The sequence below is a fragment of the Polychytrium aggregatum genome (assembly GCF_025602895.1).
Source record: "Polychytrium aggregatum strain JEL109 chromosome Unknown BJ171scaffold_32, whole genome shotgun sequence".
Lineage (NCBI taxonomy): Eukaryota > Fungi > Chytridiomycota > Chytridiomycetes > Polychytriales > Polychytrium > Polychytrium aggregatum.
The window spans coordinates 150,429-170,692 of record NW_026516234.1 but is presented as its reverse complement, the minus strand read 5'-3'; the positions used below and the strand labels follow the sequence as shown (position 1 = coordinate 170,692).

At 58.4% G+C, this 20,264-nt stretch overlaps 6 protein-coding genes across 6 annotated transcripts; 1 reads left to right on the top strand and 5 right to left on the bottom strand.

Moving 5' to 3' along the window:
• Positions 1–150: 150 nt before the first annotated feature.
• Positions 151–4,268, bottom strand: BJ171DRAFT_514703 (uncharacterized protein). The gene is made up of 2 exons (XM_053111853.1): positions 3,626–4,268; positions 151–3,295 (listed from the first exon to the last, which is right to left on the bottom strand). Exons 1-2 carry the CDS (start codon positions 4,253–4,255, stop codon positions 275–277), a joined length of 3,651 nt encoding a protein of 1,216 aa, XP_052964396.1. The 5' UTR covers positions 4,256–4,268; the 3' UTR covers positions 151–274.
• A 452-nt stretch (positions 4,269–4,720) lies between these two features.
• BJ171DRAFT_514702 (uncharacterized protein) lies at positions 4,721–8,689 on the bottom strand. Its single transcript, XM_053111852.1, has 3 exons — positions 8,169–8,689; positions 6,527–7,901; positions 4,721–6,251 (listed from the first exon to the last, which is right to left on the bottom strand). The coding sequence occupies exons 1-3, from the start codon at positions 8,451–8,453 to the stop codon at positions 5,101–5,103; spliced, it is 2,811 nt and encodes a 936-aa protein (XP_052964395.1). The 5' UTR covers positions 8,454–8,689; the 3' UTR covers positions 4,721–5,100.
• A 299-nt stretch (positions 8,690–8,988) lies between these two features.
• Positions 8,989–12,521, top strand: BJ171DRAFT_601004 (uncharacterized protein; the record flags this gene model as incomplete). Its single annotated transcript, XM_053115057.1, has 8 exons — positions 8,989–9,223; positions 9,398–9,740; positions 9,972–10,099; positions 10,183–10,421; positions 10,594–10,654; positions 10,741–10,800; positions 10,957–11,630; positions 11,900–12,521. The coding sequence occupies 8 exons, from the start codon at positions 8,989–8,991 to the stop codon at positions 12,374–12,376; spliced, it is 2,217 nt and encodes a 738-aa protein (XP_052964394.1). The 3' UTR covers positions 12,377–12,521.
• A 14-nt stretch (positions 12,522–12,535) lies between these two features.
• BJ171DRAFT_514700 (peroxisome membrane protein) lies at positions 12,536–15,076 on the bottom strand. The gene is made up of 6 exons (XM_053111851.1): positions 14,792–15,076; positions 14,512–14,547; positions 14,075–14,339; positions 13,553–13,893; positions 13,181–13,388; positions 12,536–12,896 (listed from the first exon to the last, which is right to left on the bottom strand). Exons 1-6 carry the CDS (start codon positions 14,889–14,891, stop codon positions 12,773–12,775), a joined length of 1,074 nt encoding a protein of 357 aa, XP_052964393.1. The 5' UTR covers positions 14,892–15,076; the 3' UTR covers positions 12,536–12,772.
• A 263-nt stretch (positions 15,077–15,339) lies between these two features.
• Positions 15,340–16,833, bottom strand: BJ171DRAFT_514699 (uncharacterized protein). Its single transcript, XM_053111850.1, has one exon. It carries the CDS (start codon positions 16,693–16,695, stop codon positions 15,619–15,621), a length of 1,077 nt encoding a protein of 358 aa, XP_052964392.1. The 5' UTR covers positions 16,696–16,833; the 3' UTR covers positions 15,340–15,618.
• Positions 16,834–18,076: 1,243 nt separating this feature from the next.
• On the bottom strand, positions 18,077–19,288 carry BJ171DRAFT_183015 (ribosomal protein S7e). Its single transcript, XM_053106093.1, has 3 exons — positions 18,951–19,288; positions 18,539–18,849; positions 18,077–18,320 (listed from the first exon to the last, which is right to left on the bottom strand). The coding sequence occupies exons 1-3, from the start codon at positions 19,098–19,100 to the stop codon at positions 18,194–18,196; spliced, it is 588 nt and encodes a 195-aa protein (XP_052964391.1). The 5' UTR covers positions 19,101–19,288; the 3' UTR covers positions 18,077–18,193.
• Positions 19,289–20,264: the final 976 nt, after the last annotated feature.

Here is a 20,264-nt window from a genome sequence, read left to right as displayed (position 1 = left end):
GGTGCTGCGATGCCGATGTGGCTGTGCAGCCAGGGAGCTTTGTACAACATCACTCGCCATGTCCGCCCGCTCGCAACAACTCGCATTCGATCGTCTGGGCGGCTGCGTGGCTTCTCGATGTCGAGACAATCGCTTCTGGGCCGTGGATGTCTCTGGCGATGGATGGGCGTGTATTCAGGACCCGAGAAAGCGGCATGCGACACTCAAAACCGTGTCTCGTTTCGTTTCGGAAAAGTTGTATCATCGGCAACGCAATCCTAAGCAACATCGCTCGCTATGTCTTATCATCCGCACGGCGCCATTGGATGGCGCTCTCGACCACCAGCAACGCTTCTTCGCTGACAATCCCAGTGCCCAGCCCATGCAATCGCTTCAGCCGGCCGTATAGTCCCGCCAGAGCCGCTCGTTTGCCAGTGGTCGACCCAGCAGCACCAGCACCCCCCAGATTTCGTTTCGGCGAGTCTGATGTACTCGGCGTATCCGCCACCAGCCTTGCCGCCGGGTCTGTGGCCGATCGGATCTGGGACTTGGTGGGCCGGTGCTCCTGGGCCCGAGTCTGCTCCGCGAGTTTCTCGACCAGATCCACCATGAGCTCTGCATCTACCATTGTTGTTGTCGTCGTCGTGGTCGTCGTCGCCAGAGTGTTGCTCGATAGGGTCGCTACAGCCGTTGTCTGGCAGGTTTGGTCGTGGCGAATCTTGTCCCACAACATCGACTGCTCGTATGTCTGCACAGTGGGGATCTTGCTGAGATCGTGGACGCCAGCCCGCCCTTCTTCAAGCCGAATCAAGCGGTCCAGCACCTGGCTCAGCGTCGTCAGCGCCACCTCGGGCTCGTTCAGGTTGCAGAGTCTTCGAACATAGAACTGGAGCACCGAAGGCGTCAGCGCCAGACCGTGTCCAAGCGAGTGCTCCAGGATCCGCTTGGCGCGTGCAATCCACAGCTCGCAGAGCCTTGTATCGCCGAGTTCCTGCGCCCGATGTGCCTGGCGGAAGCACAGGTCGCCCATGAGCTGAGTCGTCCGGGTGTTTGAAACAATGGCTCTGCGTGGCCGCCCCCATTCCTTGAACGCCGACTGGATCTGGCCTTCCATGATTTCCTTTCGGCGGTTGCGGCGGTGCTCGATGCCCTTTTCGAGCGCCTCGGAGGTCTCTGCAGGCTCGCTGTGAGGGTCCGGAGCAAGATTGCTGCCCCAGCGCCGCTTGCCTTCCAGAATAGGACTTGCTGACGCAGGTGCCCGTATCGAGCGGGTGGCGAGATCACGATCGCTGCTGCTGTTGCGGGGTTGGAGAGCCGCTTCTCGCGTTGCAAGCTGCCCCCACAGTTCGTACGCTCGGTGAGGCTCCCGTCGGCTATACATCCGCAGGATGACGTTCCAGGTAAAGTGGTTGGGCTCGATTCCCGCGCGATTCATATGGTCCAGGATCCAGTCGACGTACTGATCGTATTCCTGGGCGTTCTCCAGAGAGAGAAGGTGCGAGAGAATCGAGCAGTAGAACTGGTTGGTCGGCCGGATCTTGAGCGAGTCGAGCTCCTCAAAGATGAGCTTGAGGTTGATGATTTGTCCCTTCTGCGCAAAGTACTCGCCAAAGAAGGTGAGCGTGTACGAGTTGGGGGAGATTCCCATCTCTCGGAACCCCATAAACAGCCGATGCGCCTCTGCCAGCCGGTCCGTCTGCAGGTAGCCCTGGATGATGATGTTGAAGTGGTCGGGCGGCAGATCCGAGATCGCCGTGATCATGCGTCCGTGCTTGACGGGGACATAGGTCCACCGCCGCTCGGTCGCATCGTAGTGGTACGAGCCCGACCATATGCCCTCGCCCGACTCGACAAGAGCAACGATTTCGTTGAGCTGCTTCTCGGCACTCTCCATCATGTTGCAGCGCACCAGCGCCAGGATGATCTCAAAGTACAGGTTGAGCGACCTGCTGTGCTTGCCAGGGAGTGCCTTGGACGCTGATATCAGCGAGTTGATCATCTCGACGTTCTGGTCCTTGCCGTGCAGGGAGAGCAAGAGTCCAAACGTCTTGGCGGACAGCTGGGGCTTGACTTGCTGCAGCTGCTGCACAAGGTGCGTGCCGGCCTCGCTCTTGCTGAGCACCACCATGAGCTTGAACATCCGAAAGTACACCTGCACCGACAGCGTGTGTACAGTCGCGGTGAGGTCTTCAAACAGACGAATTGCGATTTCCTCGTCAAGGTGGAGGTTGCTGGTGTAGTGCACAATCAGCGCCGTGTACGATTCGCTCGACGGCAGAATGCCGCTCGACCGCATGTCTTTGAAGAACTGGAGGGCAAGCGCCGGATCGATGCGCAGGAGACGGGTAAGGATGGCACTGTCGTTGATCACGCCATCGCTGTCGGCGATGGTCTTGAGGTCAGCCAGCACAAAGGTAGGATCCATATGCCGTTTGTAAATCTCCGTGACGAGGAAGACATGGACCCGAGCAGCAGGCGGACTTGGGCTGGCTGATCGTGCCAGTGCGTACATCCGGCGCAGCAGCCCTGCTTCCGAAGCGGCCACCAGGCGTCGAAAGATGCTGATCAGTGTTTTTTGCATCTGTGGATGGTCATAGATGCAGCGGTACCGGTCATCCCGGGCGAGCAACTCGAAAAAGCCAACTGCTGTGCCGAGATTGGAGTGTCGTGCCATGTCGCTGACAAGTTCGTGTCGGTCCTGCAAGTCAAAGTATCCCCGGCGACTGCCCAGATGGCAATCGAGGGCTGTCACCACCGTGGGCCATCCGCGACGGAGCAGGGTTGTAAGCGTCTGCAGCCCCGTTTCTCGGTCGATATGGACTTCAGCTTGCACAAAGAGGGCAAATAGCCTGCCCAAGAGTCCATTGAGCTGAACAACAGTGAGAGCTTGAGCACGACAGGTAAACTCCACTGCCCGGCGTGCGAGCTGGGCGTCCAGAGCGAGCTTCAAGGCGCAAGCATGTTCCATGATCGTGAGGAGGAGCTCGATGGATGTGTTCTCAGCCTTGCCATTGAGCGTGTCTTCGAGGGACGAAAAGGTCGCTGCTTCGCACTCTAATTTTTCCAGAGCATCGCCCGGGTTGGTGCGAGTCATTTGCGAGATGAAATGCGCAAAGACTGCTGATGCGTTCTGGTAGTCACCTGCGGCAACGAGTTCCTTGAACTGGTTGGAGAATGCAGCTGGGTCTGCCTCGATGCGCTCGCGCAGAAGAGAGTCCAATTCAGGGGATCGATGGTGCCAAGGAGAGGCGGCGTGACGGTCTAGCGGATTCGTATCGGCTTGGCTGTCGGTAGCAGGCTCAGGGTTAGTGCCTGGTCGGGCCCCACCAGGTCGACGAGCAGTTGGGAGTAGTGGCTGTGATGGCAGGTTGATGGGTAGCTGTAGCAGCTGAAGCGATTCAGGCACCGGCATGTCAGGAAACGGGCGATCTTGCTGTGTCTCGAGGCATCCATATGAAGCTCCTGGCACGGGGTATAAACTGCATGGGACGGCTGAGCGCGGCCGAGAGACGCCCGTATCAGAGAGTGTGGGCATGGCGCTGATATCCACTGTCGAGAGGATCAAGTCCACAAGATTGGGCTCGGGCGCTGGCAGGGGATCTAGAAGCAGTGTTGCCGTCCTGGCCCGGTGCCGGGCTAGCCTTGGGCGTTCCGGGAAGCGGAGACGGGTCTGTGGAAGTCGTGGCGATCGGTTGCTGATAAGACGATTCCGTCGACGAGATGGCGGTCGGGATGGGCAGACAAGAATCTGCTCGGGCTGGCGCATCGCGGCGAGTTGCCCAACAGCTCGGCGGCTCGATTCTGCAGACGTGCGGGGCGCTGGCGAATCTGAATCGGTCGAGTATGCCGGATACGCCGGCAGGGTTGGGTGCGATGAGTATGCCGAGCGTATCGATCGCACACGGTGTGCTGTGAGTGTTGAATGGTACGACAGATTTGATGCGCTTGTGAGACTGTTCGAATGAGCTGCTCGAGCTATTGAGTCCGAGGTAGCGCTGGAGTGCCCACGACGCTGGGTCGACAAACATGCCAACCGTTGCACCCCAGTCGATGGGACTCTTGCAATGCAGAGCAGCCGTCTCGGCAGGAACAGCAGAGGGTGCGACTGGCAGCACGACCGAGACATCCGCAGATAGGCGAGGAGCGATTCAAAGACGCTCGGGCGCCGCGGCTGGAGCAGACTTGCATCCAACGCCATCGAAGGTGCCGTTGCTGTGGCCGTTATTGCAGCCGTGGTCGTGCTCGCAGGGTGCGATCTGCCCGAGGCCGCGGGCATGGCCTCGAGACTGGGATGTCTGGCTGAGACAATCGGCTGCGGTGGAGCAAAGGGGCACGTGCCGGGCGATTGCCAGTGACGGACACGTGGACACTGCGCACGAGCACGTGTCGAGTGCTGCGCCATGTCGGAGTTTGGGGCTGTGTGCGACGGGCACGGCCGTGCCACAGGGCGCGTGTGGCGCTCCCAAAGCCGATTCCAGCGACCCGAAACAGACCCGAAACCAAGTGGCCGGCCAAGACCCAGTGTACATATCTCCGCTCTCTTGGGCTTCTCTCTCCGAGTCCTCCCTCACCCTTGCCAAGCCCAAACAGAGACCCTCGATTTGCGATCCACCCTGCAAGCATCCAGGCATCCGCGCTGATCAACGCTGGCCAAGTCCCACGGAAGAGCGGTATCATTCCTGTACCAAAGCAGCGGCCGATCTTGACCGAGAAACACACTTCAAAGGAAATACAGCACAAGTTGAGGGCGCGAGAAGCATGGTATTTGTAGCAAGCGCGAGTTGCACAGCGAGTCCGCGAGAATGGCAAAGATACAACTCAAACAAACGGCGGGAAGAAGCACAGAAAATAGGGCGAATGGAGCATCGAGGGCTCGTGAGGAATGATACAGCCGCGTTAATGCAGCCGCGCACGGCACAGACAGAAACGACTTGCGTAAGGAAATCATGGTGTCGAGGCACAACACAGCAGGTCCGAATGGAAGGCGACGGATGAGTCGGGTACTAAACAGGCGGAATCGGGAGGGATCGATTGGGGGCGGGGAGGGAAGAAGCAAAAAATTGCATACTGGAGGCGAGTCCCAGTCAGATCCAAGCCAGAGACCGGGCGGCGCCGGAAACACTAGCGCATCGACGACGAGGATGATGAGACTTGGCGACGAGCATCGTCCTTTCCACAGTCGCAGTTCAGCCTTGAAGCGTCTTGCAGGAGATCCAGGGTGTCGACGCCGAGGTTTTCAAACTCCTCCTCTGGATTGGACTCCAGCCGCAGCATCCTGGCCTCGTACGAGTGGTGGTTGGCGAGGTTGCACAGGCGATTGACGCAGTTGGCACAGACTCCCAGATCCATAAAGCACATCTTCTGGGCGCACTCGAGGAGTTGCTGCTCAAAGAGATGGTGTGGCGTCCCCGGGTAGCCAAAGGCCTCGGTCATATCGATGTGGAACTGCTGTGCGTGCTGCGTGTAGCGACTCAGATCCACAATCAGGGCCAGCATTGACGCGCCAAATGCTCCGAGGACGCCGTAGAGGTGCTCGGCAGTATTGTTGATGACAAGTTGGAAGGCCTTGTCGCCAATGCGGAGGTAGTTGTTGGACCGCCGGGCCGAGACTATGGCGTCGACCTCGCGCACGCCGTGTGTGAAGGCGTTCAAGCCCGACTGCAAAAAGTCCTCGAGCAGCTTGGTGTCGCTGCCGTTCAGCATGTTGCCGGCGAACTGAATGATCAGCTCCCAGTAGATCTTGCCGATCGTGTTCGAGCAAACGATATTGGACTTGCGGAAGACATCCATGTACGCTCTGTTGGCCGGCAAGGGAAGCACTTGCCGGATCGACGACGAGGCTTTGGCGTGCTCGCTTATGTACAGATACAGGTCTTCGGCATGTTTGGACAAGAGGCTGATCAGCGTGCCTTGGTCCTGGAACATGTCCGCCTTGGCGTCGATCCGGAGCGCGGCCAGCAGTTCGTTGATGGGCTCGGCATCGTAGATGGGCAAGCCAGACAGCTCGCTGTAATGCGAGGCCGGGAAGAGATCGACGGTCTGGTCGGTGCTGCTGATACGAGCCAAATGAAAGAGGGCCTGGGTGAGCGCCGACTCAACTTGGGGACGAATGATCTCGGGAAAGTCTGTGGCGATGAGCTTCAAAGACTCGTCAATAAGATCCTCCTGGCGCGCCTGATTCACGTTGTGCCATTCGCGATCCATTGACTGGATGACTCGTTCGAGATAGTACAGGGCATAGTACGGCTGTCCCTGGGCGTTGAATGCCGATGCTGGCGGCGCAAACAGGCAGTACATGCGGTGTCGATGGAATTGATAGAGTAGCCGGCGTCGAGGGGGGTAATTGGTGTCGATGAGGCAGTCGGTGCCGAGGGAGCACGAATGAGGCAGAAAGAACCGTTAGCCACAATCGGCGGTGCCACTGCCTCAGCGTCGCATCATCCGAGCCGACTGCTATCGATCTAACGCGGCGGCACCGGACCGCAGCTGTGCGTGAACCCATCGCGACCCTTCGCCCGGCCGGCGCAGTGTCAGAGCCTGTCCTTACCGATATTGACCCAGATCATGCAAAGACTCATCCAATCCTGGCACGACTTGAGCATGTCGATACTGTCGTACGTCATGTTGATTCCGTTGCTGATGAATCCCGAGCCTGCACTCATGGGCCCAGACTGGTCGGTGGGAAGCTCGTGTGCCATCTTGTGCACATTGACTTCGGCAATTCGACAGGGGCCCCAAAACTTTTCAAAGCTGCGGAGGTCTGCGTCCTCGGCTATGGCCTTCTCGATGCTCTTGATCCAGTGGATGAGATTGACGCGATAGCCGACGTGCACAGAGATTGTCGCCAGGTTGGCCTGTTCGATTGCTTCGTATCTCGGCCGCTTGAGCCGCCGGAACTCCTTGAGGGACATTTGGTGATTCTCGGTGGCTGATGCTACGTCCCCAAGCGCAAACTTGGCGTTCGCTTTGTTGGCGAGGATGTGGGCCCGATACTCCTCCATGTAGGATGTGTCCTGCTGCGATTCAGACTTGCGCCGTCCAAAGTGCTCCACGGGGCCGATCTGGGATGTGTAAAAGTCGACGAGCGCAAGGGCTTGATCATGGTAGTTGGCAGCTATCTGGTCCAAGCCGAGAAATTGGTTGCAGATGCCCAAATGGGTCAGGGCCCGGGACTGGGCCGAGATCAGCGACCGGTGCAGATACGAAAAGCGGATGGTCTTGCCATGTTTCTCTCGGCGCGACCCTGTCGAGCCGGGCGAAGGCAGGACGACTCCTCCAGGGAGCGGATACTCTTCAAAGATGCTGCGCGCAATGTTGTAGCATTGGCTGTGCACCTGGATGGCACGGAAAACCTGCCTGATGGCAAACAGTGCGTTTCCGTTGGTGCTCATGAGCTCGAGGAACCAGACAATCAGCCAGGGCCCGGGCTGGGCCGGAAGTTTCGGCATCGAGGACGGAGAGTCCCAGCCGAACTGACCGTTGCTCGACTCGGGCTCGGCCAGACATGGCAGGACGTAGTGAACAACCTGGTTCATCCACACGTTGAAGCTGTCGTGGTGCTGGAGCAGCCGGATGAGAGTGACGGCGGTGTTGAGGGCATCGCCAATGTAGGCCTTGCTTTTGACGATCTGTCCGAGTGCCCGGAAGGCGTTGGAGAGATTGGAGAGGATCTTGGCTTTGTTGTAGTAGTCTTGGTTGCGAGAGGCGATCTCCAGGGCCAGGCTCCAGTGGTGGATGGCGGCCTGGTACTGAAACTTGCTGTAGGCGAGCGCCCCCTCGTGGATCAATGGATCCACATCGACCTGCTGCGAGGATGACTGCAATGGGGCCGTCGCAGGCGACTGACAGAGACTCCCTTGGCTCGGGGCAGCGCCGGTCTGGATGATGGTAAGATTTGAAAACTCTGTGGGCAGATGGTTCAACTGCATAGTGTCGAAGAGAGAGGGAGAGAGAGGAAAGGTGAGTCGAAGTGCGATAAGGCTGATAGGACGAGCAATGGGACGGCCCGGCTCTGTGGCCGAAAGGCGGGCTGGGGCAAGTCGATATGGAGGGACAAGCAACAGGGTGCAGCAAGGGCCCCACTCCGAGAGAAAGAGCAATGTGCGGAAGTAGTCCGAGCGGCCGGAGAGTGGGCGAGTGGAGATGGTGGAGCGAAGGGGGTGCAGTTTAGAGAGGAGCAACAAGAGCACCTGAATGCGATAGTAGCTCGGGCTTGCTCTCGGAGGAACCGGCGGGACAGATGTCGTTGGAACTGCAGACGCTCGGCGGTGCTGCGAAGCGCCGAAGCTGCTGGGGCCTGGAATTGGGGCTGAATGGCTGTGGTTGTTGACGGGATGGTGGTCGGCACGGCGGGGAGGAGTTCGGAAAGCGGACTCGTCGGATGGCGGGCGGCGTTGGCGGGTCGTCACAGGCACCACCCTGCGAGGAGGAATGGCAAATTCGGGGTTGGCGGTTGGGTCGATATACGGGTTCATGTTGAAGGATGGACGATGATATCGGCGGCAAGGACGGAGAAGAACGACCGGTATATGTGAGATCCGGGTGGAGCTGCTTGGCTGCTGGCCACCTGCGATGGATGGAGTCGAGGCCGAAGACGGGCGCTGGGAGGGTGTGGTGTGGAGGCGGAGGCTTTGTCCTGGCGATACGGAGGATACAGGGCAGCGCAGGGCGATGCAGGATAGCGCAGGACGGCGTCGGGGAGATGATGTCGACGCCCAAGGCCGCCTGTTGCGGGTGGGCCACGAGAGAAAGAGCCAACAAGGCCTGGGCGAGACGGACGCCGCCGCACGACGGCAGGGCTCGATGGCACCGACTTGGGATGTCCATGCGACGAAGGTGCAGAGTGCCTCTGCATCACCGCCCCAGGGCGATCGGGCAGAGCTCCGTGGATCAGAGTGATTCGGATGGGCCGACATCCGCCCGGCGAGCGCCGTCAAACGGTCAACCCGGCCGCCCTGCGGTGCGAAAGTTGCTGCTACCCATCGACCACCAACACGAGCATCCCACGCCATGTTCCTCGGGCGGTTTCTCGCAAAGGACGAGCAGCCCAAGAAGGTCGCGGAGGGATCCGAGAAGCGCCTCCGAACGCCCAGCGAGCATCTGAATGTCCTTGCGAAGGACGGGGGCGGGCCGGAGCTGGCAACAACACCCAGGGACGTCGCCAAAGCGCTCTACGGATTCCACAGCGAGCATCCCGATGATCTGAGTTTTGACCGAGGCGACCCGATCTTGATCTTGCGCAAAGGTACGGATGTCGGGGAGGGGTACATCCAGGGGAGGGGCGAGTTATGTAATCGCCACTGCCATCAACGCCATCATCTCCTGATTTACAGTCTGTAATCGCTTTAATCACTTTGATTCTCATCGCCCAATGACTCCCTTGCCCTATTCCTCTCATCACCTTCGTCGCGCTCCACAGACAACGATTATGTGTGGACCGGACAGAACCAGCGAACGCAGCGACAGGGCGCATTCATGTGCAAGTACGTTGCCTCGGATCCACCTGCAGTCCCCGGTGCATACCCATCTGCCAGCAGCATCGACAGCCATTCCACATCTCCGGGAGTATCAGACAACCCGCCACCCAAGGTGCCGCCGAGACCTCGAGGACCACGCAGTCGGCCGCCAAGCCCGTGTACCATGTCGTCGTCCACCAACCCCAACGAGGATGCCGCAGAACAGCCGGCCCAGGGCCTCGGGAGCAAAGAATCGCCTCAGAGCATCGAGTCAAACGTCTCCTCGATCGGAATATACGTCGACGAGTGCTCGCCACGAACCATCGACTCGTCAAAGACGGCGGGCACCGCTGCTTCTGATGCGTCGTTCTCACGGACCAACGCACCACGAGACCCAGACCAGCCTCCAATTCCACCACCAAGGACCAGGCGGCCGCTATCGCCAATCCACTCTCCTGCACGCTCAGCAGCAGGCCCAAGGGGCATCGAAAGCACAGCGACGGATGGGCCGCCACCACTTCTGCCTCCTCGGAGCAGGAGCCCATCCGTCTGCTCGGTTCGCTCGGTGTCATCAGCCTTCCACGAACCCGCAATGTCTTCGACCATCCCAAATTATCTGGAGGACTTTGATGCCGACGAATCGGATCGGGCGCTGCTCATCAAAGGTGTGTATGACTTGTCGCTGTGATGGGCATGTGCCGCCAGCGTTGCAGAGCTGATGCGCTTCCTTCTCGCTTCCCTCCCTCAGAGTCGAATCTCGCAGCCGTCGACACGGCCGCAACGCATTGTCCTGTCCAACATCAGACCACACCGGCCCAGTTCGCCGCGGCTGTTCTCACCCGACCTTTCAAGTCGAACATCCAGAAGCTGCGAGCGATATTCTTTTGGATCTCTCAGTTTGTTCAGTACGAGCGAGAGGATACCCCCGATGATCCGCAATCGGTCCTGCTGAAACGCAAGAGCGGACGCAGGGGATTCGCTGCACTTGTAAGCATTCCTGGGCACGCATGCGTTCCGAGTCCTTGAGCACTGTCTCACGAGATGCGAGCCTTGAACTTGGTGAATTCACATAGTGTGTCATTGGTAGTGGCGCTGCCACAGGCTCGTGGAGCCCCGACTGGGATTGAGACACTAACTGGCCTGCTTCTGGACTGTCTAGTTTCAGTCCTTGGCTCAGGCTGCCGGCCTTGACTGCTACCTAATCGATGGATACTACAAAAGTATGCCCCACCCACGAATGTGTGTGCACATCACGGCTCTCGGCGCAGTTACATGTCGCTGACCGTTTCACTGTCGCACTTGATAGAGTCTGGTTGGGAGATCGGAAGCACCGACAAGATCGTCACGAACCACGCCTGGAATGCTGGTGAGCGGGAGGGCATCTGCATTGGCAGCCACACCGGTCTCGGAAAAGAGATTGGAGCATGTTCTTGGCACTCCAACTTTGGAAGTCATCCGGAGGAGTGCTCAAACCCGGCACAACTAACTCCCCCCCCCATCGTTCACGAACTGCTGTGGCTAGTGCGACTGGGAGATCGAACATGGCTGATCGATAGCGCATTGGCCACACGTTCGCACCCGCTCCACCGGCACCACATTCTCGACCCAACCTATCTGCCAAACTCGCCTGCTCCAAAGTGGGCCTTTGACAGGGACTTTTACTTTCTCTGCCCGCCGGTGCAGCTGGCCTACACACACCTTCCTGGCACGCCAGACTACCAGTTCCTCGCCACGGGCCCGATCTCGCCGCAGACCTTTGCGCCTCTCCCGATCTACACGCCAGTGGCATACCAGCACCGAATCCGACTGCTCTTTGACTCGCTCACGGACTGCAGCTGCTACGGAGGATACATCCAGGTTCCCATCAGCCCAGCCCTGGCCAACCAGCCCCGCAGACTCAAGATCCAGTGCATCGACGGCACCGGGGCGTTTAGCGAACTTGTGCTCCGAGGAGAGGAGAAGAAGCTGGGCCGCACGAGACGAACGATCTGCCAGGGTGTCTACCAGAAAGCGCTTTGGTCGCCGGAGGGATCAAATGAAGCCAAGGATCAGCCATCCCAAAGCAGCGCTGCTGCTTCTGCTGCTGCTACTGATGCAAAGATGAAAGAGTTTGAAATCGAGTTCAAGACCCTCGGTCTCGTCCGCGACAATTGCGACGGTATCTTAAATGTGTACCTTGGACCCCGGGTGACAAATGTGAGTGCTTTGAGAGGCGATGGAAACCTGGCTCGTACGGCTTCTGTTGCAGGCACCGGTGCGGAGCACATGGTTGCCTCGATCGATGATTGGCCTCTTTCTGAGCTGATGGCAGTTGGATTGTTGAGAACGACGGCTTTCTGTATTTGAATGTGTCGCAGAATCACGGCCCTTTGCTGCGGCAATCGAGTTGACTGCAGCTCTAATGTGTCTCACCGATCCTCTCCTCGCTGAACGCCCGTTGCCTGTCGTCCTGTCCTTGGCTCTAGAATCCGCTGAACACCAATCCGTACTCCCTGGCCATGACGCTGCGGCTGCACTTCACGCCGACTGATGCTTCCAAGTCGCTGCCACAGTCCCATTCGCAAGGAAGGCTGGATCATCTTGCCAGCAACAATGTACCGGCCGGCGACGCCACCAAGGACGAGTACATCACGCTTCACTACAACCCAATCGAATTCGCGGTGCTCTCGCCGCTGTGCGTCAACTTGTCATCTACCGAGCGACAGTCGTTCCTACTGCGCCCCGTGGCTCCCTGCCCGGACGGACTGGCGCCGGCGAGGGTGTTCTTGAGGAGCCCAAGCGGGGCGCAGGTGCCCTTCACATTCGATATTGGATGGAAGTACAAGGAAGGGCCGACCTACGAGCTGATTGATGAGAAAGTCAAGGAGCCCGGCATATGGCAGATCGTCTATGGCCTGGAGAAGGGTGGCTTTGCTATTATTACATGGTATCGAGTTCGATGAAGCATATCCAAATCTCAACCTCGATAGGATGGGCGAAGCGGAAAGCAAATCCATTGAAGGAAATGGCCGGCTCTGGATGATAGCCGACCGGGCAAAGGAAGGTGCGGACAGGGGCCAGGAAGGCAAGTTAAATCAATAAAGAGACAACAACAGCGATAGCAGCATAAAGAGTGTGTGAAAGAATGAGAAGCTGTATATTGGGCGGCAGCGACACAGTAGCAGTAAGCTGGCAGCCCCACAGGCAGCTTTGGTGGGCGAATAGGAGCGCAGTTCACTGGGCAAGTTGCGACAGAATTGAAAGCAGTTCAGAGAACACTCCAACGAGTGCTTGCAACAGCAGCGAGGCCGCGGCAGGTTTCTAAAGGTGGTCGAGGACACAGGGAAGGAGCCGGCGCTCTAGTAGCCTGAGGTATAAAAGTAGTAAGACTCCCAGAAGACTTTGTAGTCGTCCAAGAGGCCGGCGGCAATGGAGATCAAGGGGACTTTGGACATGCCAGCGATCACCGACGACAACTTGGGTCTGAAAAAGAAGCAGGGGAGGGGTAGATGAAAGTGTGTGGGTCAGAGTGGATCACAGACATTGCGCGATGTGAGGACAGCCCTTGCAAGAGTTGGCCAAACAGCCTCAGGCATGCGTGGGGCTCGGTGTTTGGCTCGAGACAATGCTGGTGATTTGCGGTGCAACGGATCGACACGCTTGACGACCGTCCCAGACAACAGCCGTTTGTCACGTCGGCTCGGCCGAAAGCGCATACGAAACAAAGCGTGCTCGCCAACGGATCCGTTGCGGACCAGTATGCTCACCTGGTAACAGCTTCGTAGCAGGGATTGCGGAGCAGATAGAACAAAAAGTAGCTCGCACGCTTTCGATACTCTTCCTTCTCAAGCGAGCTCAGGTTCTTCCTGAAGTTGAGCTTAGAGTCCAGTGAGGCGCTGAAGCTGGCGAGCTCCAGAAACAGCGAAATCGCCCACGGCTTCCAAGATCGACGGCCGTACTTTCGAATCGCCAGAACTTTCGGCATGACCAAGTGGCGAGAATGAGGACAGACAAAGAAAGACACGCGGTTGATCAGAGTGTGCGAGCCACGAGTCAGACATCGAGAGCAGACGAATGCTGGCTCCGATGCGGTTTTCCTGTATCCGCTTCCAACTATAGATTCGACCGCTGGTACGTACCATAAACCAAAGGCCGGAGAATGAACATCCACTCGGCTATGATCCGCTGGCTGGACAACCCTGGCACCAGATCCTGGGGCACGCGATTTGGCTCCGCGAGAGCTCGGGAATCGAGCAATCGCGACAAGCCATCGACGCCGCTGTCCTTGCGCATGACAGAGGAGAGCGACAAGATGTTCTTGCCGGATCGCGGCGCACGCCAGCTGCCGGCAGGGGGCAGCAGGTCGTCCAGGGGATCGACGGGATGCAGCGTGGACATGTCATAGTCCCGCTCCGGGACTTGGGAGTGGAGGATCATCTTGCGATCGGACAGATACAAGAGAGCAACTCGACAAAGAGCCCTGTTGCAGAGTCGATTCACGAGATTGAAGGCGTGAGTGGTCGGGCTAGTACCAGCATCACCAGCATCACCAGCATCACCAGCATCACCAGCATCACCAGCATCACCAGCATCACCAGCATCACCAGCATCACCAGCATCACAGCGAGCACCATCAAAGTCATTCCGTGGCGCCTGCCTACTTTACGATCTCGAGCGCTGTAATGGTGTTCCACTTTGCCTTCTTGCCGCCTGTTCGTTGGGCAACCATTTCCGTCAGAACTTCAGTGAGCTGCACAACGGTGATGGCATAGGCAATCTTTTGATAGAGCGAGGACGACTTGAGCATGGACAGGGTGAAGGAATTGAACTGGGTGGAGGGGCCTTTGAGCCCGCGTTGCTGATCGCGGGCCGACCGAGCCAGGATCTTGTCGTGCCAGAGGCCCATGAGGTTGGCAAAGGTATAGACTGCGGAGGAAGTTGAGCGGACACGTCAGATAGAGCAGCAACATTAGCATCAGCACTCTGGTTCGGCAGGGGTCGCAAGCATCGAACGATGTATCGCAGCAAGAGAATCCGGCAGATTAGAGACTGGGTGTTGACCCGGGATGTTGCAAGGTGCTTAATCTGAGTCACATACGTGCTTCGGAGGCTAGCTCAGAGTCATGGAAACGGCCTTGGCAAGAAGCAAAAACGCAGGTCAGCATCGAGGACACTTTGGGATCAAGCACGAAGATGGGCTAGGTGCTCATCAGTGAGCCAAGTCGGCCAAGGCATCGACGTGGCTAGATATGCAGCTCGAGCACAGAGCCCTGCATGCAGAGAATGATGCAGCAAAGTGCCCGTGGAAGCGACAGCCAGCTCGACGACGAGATCGATTCGGCAGCTGTAGACCCATGGAGCTTGTGACATCGACGCACCAGGGAGTAGATATGTAAGTGACTTGAGGGTGCTCTCCAGTCCGCTGACTTGGGAGGCGTTCCGGAGGACAAACTCTTCGTAGGATTTGATGAACTGCATGGCGACCTGCTTGGATGAGCGTTGGCGTTTCGCGGATCGGGCACGAAGTCACAGCAGCAGATGGGCTTTGAAGATGAGGATGCGCTGACGAGCAAAGGCGTCGGGAAGACGGCGCCGGGTGGTGCTTGGAGAGGAACGAGGGACGTCGTCGTCGCCGCTGTCGCAGGCCTGGGAGCTTGGATGAGGGGGAAGCAGGAAGCGAACGAAAGGGAAGGGAAGAAGCCAACTGCTGGCCTGGATGGCTGTTCGCATGCTTTCACGTGGCGCAAAGGGCGCCAAACAAGCGGCCGCGATGCCGGGCGAGCATGATCCCACGAGACACTTGGCGACGGACGTGCTGTGATGGCCTGGCGCTGAAGCTGATGCAATATACCAAGTGTGTCTCGTCTTATGCGACCCGACATCCTCCGGGCCATCTCCATCGTGAACCTCACTGGCTGCTGATGTTCTCGGCATTCGATATTGGTTTTGGTTTTATGTTTACAGACCGCACATTTTCATCTCTGACGACGACCATGCGATCGACCTCCCCAGACGATGCATCTGTGCTCAGACAGATGCAGCTTGAGGGGTGGGGCCACGCATCTCCCATACCAACATTTGCAATCAGCGACAGCGCCCTTGCCAAATGCTGGCGGTGCCGCCGTATTCCACACAGGAAGCCAACACCCATGCCGCTCCCACAGCCACCCCTCTGTCGAGGTGCAGGGCCGAGGTGCGGCTGGGCTCACGCACTCAGCGGGATTCTGTGCAGCTCAGCGACGTGCTCGGCCTTTCTCACGATCGCCAGCGCCGTCTTGAGTTCGTCACAGAGTTCCTCTTCGAGCATGCGACATCCCCAGTATTGGTTCATACTCGGAGGAGCGCTGGGCTGGATGTTATCCAGCCCAGCCGATACGGAGCCCCTCATGGTCCGCAACTTGGGATTCTGCAGCGCCACCCAGGGCCCCAATGCATCTTCAAAGACCATGTCGATAACCCTGTTTGACACGCAATAGAGCGTCGGATCCTCCATACGCAGGGATTTGAGCATCATTTCGTTGAAGTCGCGGCCAGGGCTGTAGTGGAGCTCGAGCAGGGTGTCGAGGCCGCAGTTCAGCGTGATCCAGAAGCAGCCCGAGAGCTTGGAATGCTCCAGGATCCTCTCAAAGGCCCTCATGGACCGGGCCTTGATGGCATCGGTGAGGGCGTATGAGATGATGGTGACGATCTCGGTCGGATCGAGGTCGGAGCAGATGGGCAGGTTGAAAGCATGGCCGTTCTGCGCCGCAAGCCTGTACAGCCGGCCGTTGAAGCTCAGCCAGCCCGAGGTTTTCGTGGGCTCCTGGTTCCCGAGTGAGACTTCGGAAGGATTGCGGTTGGGCTTGGGGTTTGGATTGACGGATCGATTGACCTGCTCGTAGTTGCTTGCGCTGTTGTTGCGGAAGCTGGACTTGCGGGCCAGGCTCTCGAAGCCCATGCGCGAGCGGCTGTAGTTGGTGGGGGCGCCCTGGCCGAGGTCCTCGTCGCAACTCGGATGGTCGTCCTTTTCATGGGCAGATTCGGCAATGTCCTGGTCGCCTGTGGGCACGACGCCGTGCTTGAGAAGATGGACTTGGTCGATGGGGTCCCGGTCGCCCTCGAGCAAGCTGTTGCCTCGGGCGATGGTGGAGGCTGCGGCCAGCCGTGTCGGGCTCTCCTCGACGATGGTCGAGGTGTGAAAGTACTGGATCCCGTAGATCTTGCCAAACTCCTTCAGAAGCGGAATGAACCGGTAGTGTGTCTCGTAGTGCATCAGACAAAACTCGAGTGCCTCCATGAGCATCTGCAGAACACGGCCGACATCGTTGCGCTTGAAGATGGCGTTGGTGACAGGGCCACCAACGCCGCTGCTGATGTTGCCAAGGCCACCGCCGCCACCCGCACCACCAAGGACCGAGCCAGGCTCGATGGTGCCGGCGAGATTGGTTTGCAGGGCACCGCCGAGTTTGGGCAGGTAGCCCGGGTTCGTGGCGTTGCTTCCGGCTCGCCTGCGGAGCAGGCCGTGGTAGTAGTCGGCCAGGATCGCCATGACGATGAGTGGGTCCTTGTTGAGGATGTCGATGATGCGTGGTTCCTTGGTAAAGCCCCAGCACTGGGCTTCCTCGCACGTCTCCTTGAACTTTTTGGCCGATTCAGAGACATGCACCCGCACCAGCTTGTTCCAGTCCTTGGAGAGCTGGCGGATTTGATGCAGATTCGGGGCCAGATACGACAGAATGATGTGCAGTATCGTGCCTGGCAGGAGCTCCAGCTGGATGATGGGCTTGCTGAGATTGGGGTTGCTGGCGGAGGAAGTGTTACCTGTGGCTAATAGCGGCGTGCCAGGTAGGTCCGAGGTCTGCGTGGAGAGCACCTCATTCAGCTTGCTCTTGACCGGCGTTGACGATGCACTGACATCATTTCCGGACTTGAGGGTATCCTTGCGTCCGAATACCATGGCAGGACGGTCAGAACCTCAGGGATAAAGAGTGGTGATGGTGCGCCGTTGAGTGTCGGATGAACACGGACCTATCCGGAAGCAACAAGCGATGGCCACTGAGCCTAGGGCGAGGGGGATGTGGACAAGCAGAGTATAAATTGTGCTTCTGAGAAGCAGTTTCGCACAGCCAAATCCAGGATGTAAGACGGGAGCACGGGTGGCCACCTACCAACAGAGTGCGCTATACGGCCGCGAGGGGATTTTCTTGGTTTGAAGCGAGACGGACGAGTTCCCACGGTTCGGCACCTAGCGTGCTGCTTATCTATCTGGACGGGCTGCCGACAGGGCGGGAGGGAGGGCAAAAGTGATGCAGGAAGCGGACAGGCGACCCTGGCAAGTGATGCAGAAAGCTACTGCGGGTCGGGGGGGGGGCTGCCACCACAATCGCCGCGGTGGAAACTTCGATCCTCGCCGAGTGCAGCCAATCACGGATGGCACAAAGACGATGGGCGAGGCGTATCGCCAGCGGTTCGGTTGCCTGCGTTGGTGCAGCTTGGATAGAAGGAACTCAATGTTCCTGGACTGGACTCGCACAGACTTGTACGGCACGCAGCATCGCAGACAGACCACAGCTGCATGCAGATCTCACACAGGATCATTGCTGATGCGAGACATCGCGAAGAGGAGGGCCCGGATCAACGCCATGACGATGACCAATGCCCGGGGTTGCACATGCACAATCAGATTGGTGAGGAGCGAGGTCATCATGACGAGCACAGTCCAGCGCACCACCACTGGAAAACCGAGCGGGCGGACCAGTGTGCAGATCAATTATATATATTCAGTCAACACAACGAGTGATTTACTCGTTGCTGGCTCCGCTGACGGGGAACTCAAAGACAACATCCTTTCCGGTGAGCTTCTTGTAGGCAGAGGAGAAGGTGTCAAGCTTGTACTCGAGCGAGGTGTGGTCCTTGCGGTCAAGGAAGCTGTGGCCAAAGAGGGTCGGTGATTAGCAACCGCAGGCTCTAGGCGAAGGTCGTGTTGAGGTCGCAGACACAGCCACATGGCAGAATGATCCGGCTTGGTGGGACGGGACCATCTCCCCGAACGAGCCAGAGAGGCCAAAGCGACGAGTTGAAACAGAGCCGATACGCCGAGTGCTGGCTGCTCCTGACCAGCCATCCTGCATCGACAAACTACTTACACCTTGATGAGCTTGGAGCCATCGACGCGGACCTTGGTTCTCTTGCCGACAATCTCGGTGGGGTAGACGAGATCCTCCAAGAGCTTCTCGTGGACCGAGGTGAGGGTGCGGGAGCGGGGTCTCATCTGGCCGACACGAGCGCCACGAGCGGGCTTGCGGACGATGCGGCGCTGGGCAACGAAAAGAACGTGGCGGTCGGAGAACTTCTTCTCGAGCTCACGGACGAGGCGGCTCTGGACCTTGTGGCACTGCTTGAGCAGAGGGAAGGGGACGAAGATGACGATGGCGCGCTTGCCGTGGCCAACCTCGATCTGGTTCGGAGGATTTGTTGTTACAGACGCACCAGTTAGCAGGGCTACGATTGAGCAGCGGGGAGAGTGCGTCGCAGTTTCAGCACAACTTGAGCCGTTACCTCGCGAGCAGCGGTGATCTGGAGAGCGCGGAGATCGACCTTGAGCTCGGCAACGTTGTTCTCGAGATCAAAGATGTGCTGAGCAATCTGGAGCTCGAGTTCATCGGCCTGCTGGCCGAGGGGCTTGACGATCTTATTGCGGGCGCTCATGTTGGATAAATGTGTCTTCCAGGTCCTACGTACCTAGAGTTCGGGGGGAAGCAGGCCAGGACGATCAGCACCGCTTCTCCGGATCGACGCATGGAGGCCGAGGCGACGCTCTCTGCGACACGCAGCAACCATCCATCCAATCCAGTCCCATCCGTCGGGTGAGCCATCAACCAGCCAACGCCGACCGAGTTCCAGATAGTCGACTGCCACCGTTACTCGTTGATATATATATGCCAATAAACGACGCTGTCGCTGAGTTGAAGAAATGGCGCAGATCACGGCGATCCTATCCGCAATCATCCAGGCCGAGGACGCCTTCGTACAGACTCGCCCAGGACCACACTCCGCATCGGCGACGACAGGGCCGTCAGCGTGGCTGATTGACTCCAAGTTGAACGGCGATCGGTTGGCTGGGACGCAGATGAAGGAGCCGAAATCCAGTGTCGGTTTGCCGCCGATCGGGCGCTGTCGCTACCGACGGACATGACCGCAATGCTCGGAAAGTCTTGGTGAATCCCGATTGCCAGGATGGCCGGCTCGATGGTTGCGTGTCCGGTGCCTCAATGATCCCAATGGACGGATGGATGGATGGACGGGTCGGCGGATGGGTGGATGGACTGACGGATGGACGGATGGATGGATGGATGGATGGATGGACAGCAGCGTGCGTCGCGGACTGGCAACAGACACTTACTCCAGAAACGGACACCTGTTTGAGTCAAACGAAAGGAGGGAGAAACATTTCGCTAATCCCTCGCAAGACTTTTGGGTGCATCGCGGCGGCGCACTGGCCGCTAGGGTTAGGGCCGGCGCGGGCTAGCCACACACACACACACACACACACACACACACACACACACACACACACACACACACTCGCAAATCCATATCGACGATATACACGCATATCCGTGGTGACGATATATAAGTTGCATATCCATGTTGGCGATATCCACTGTACACATGTAGCGACAAAGCATATCCACATCTGGGCCAACCACGTCGGGCTGCGGTCCCACCAGTGCCTCCTGTCCATCTGGCCATCTCTGTTCCCGAGAGGTGCGATTCGCCAACAGGCCTGCTTGATCGACAGCGATTCAAGACGATCCGTCGCAGCCCATATCAGCTCATCGCACCGACACATTGCACCGACACATTGCACCG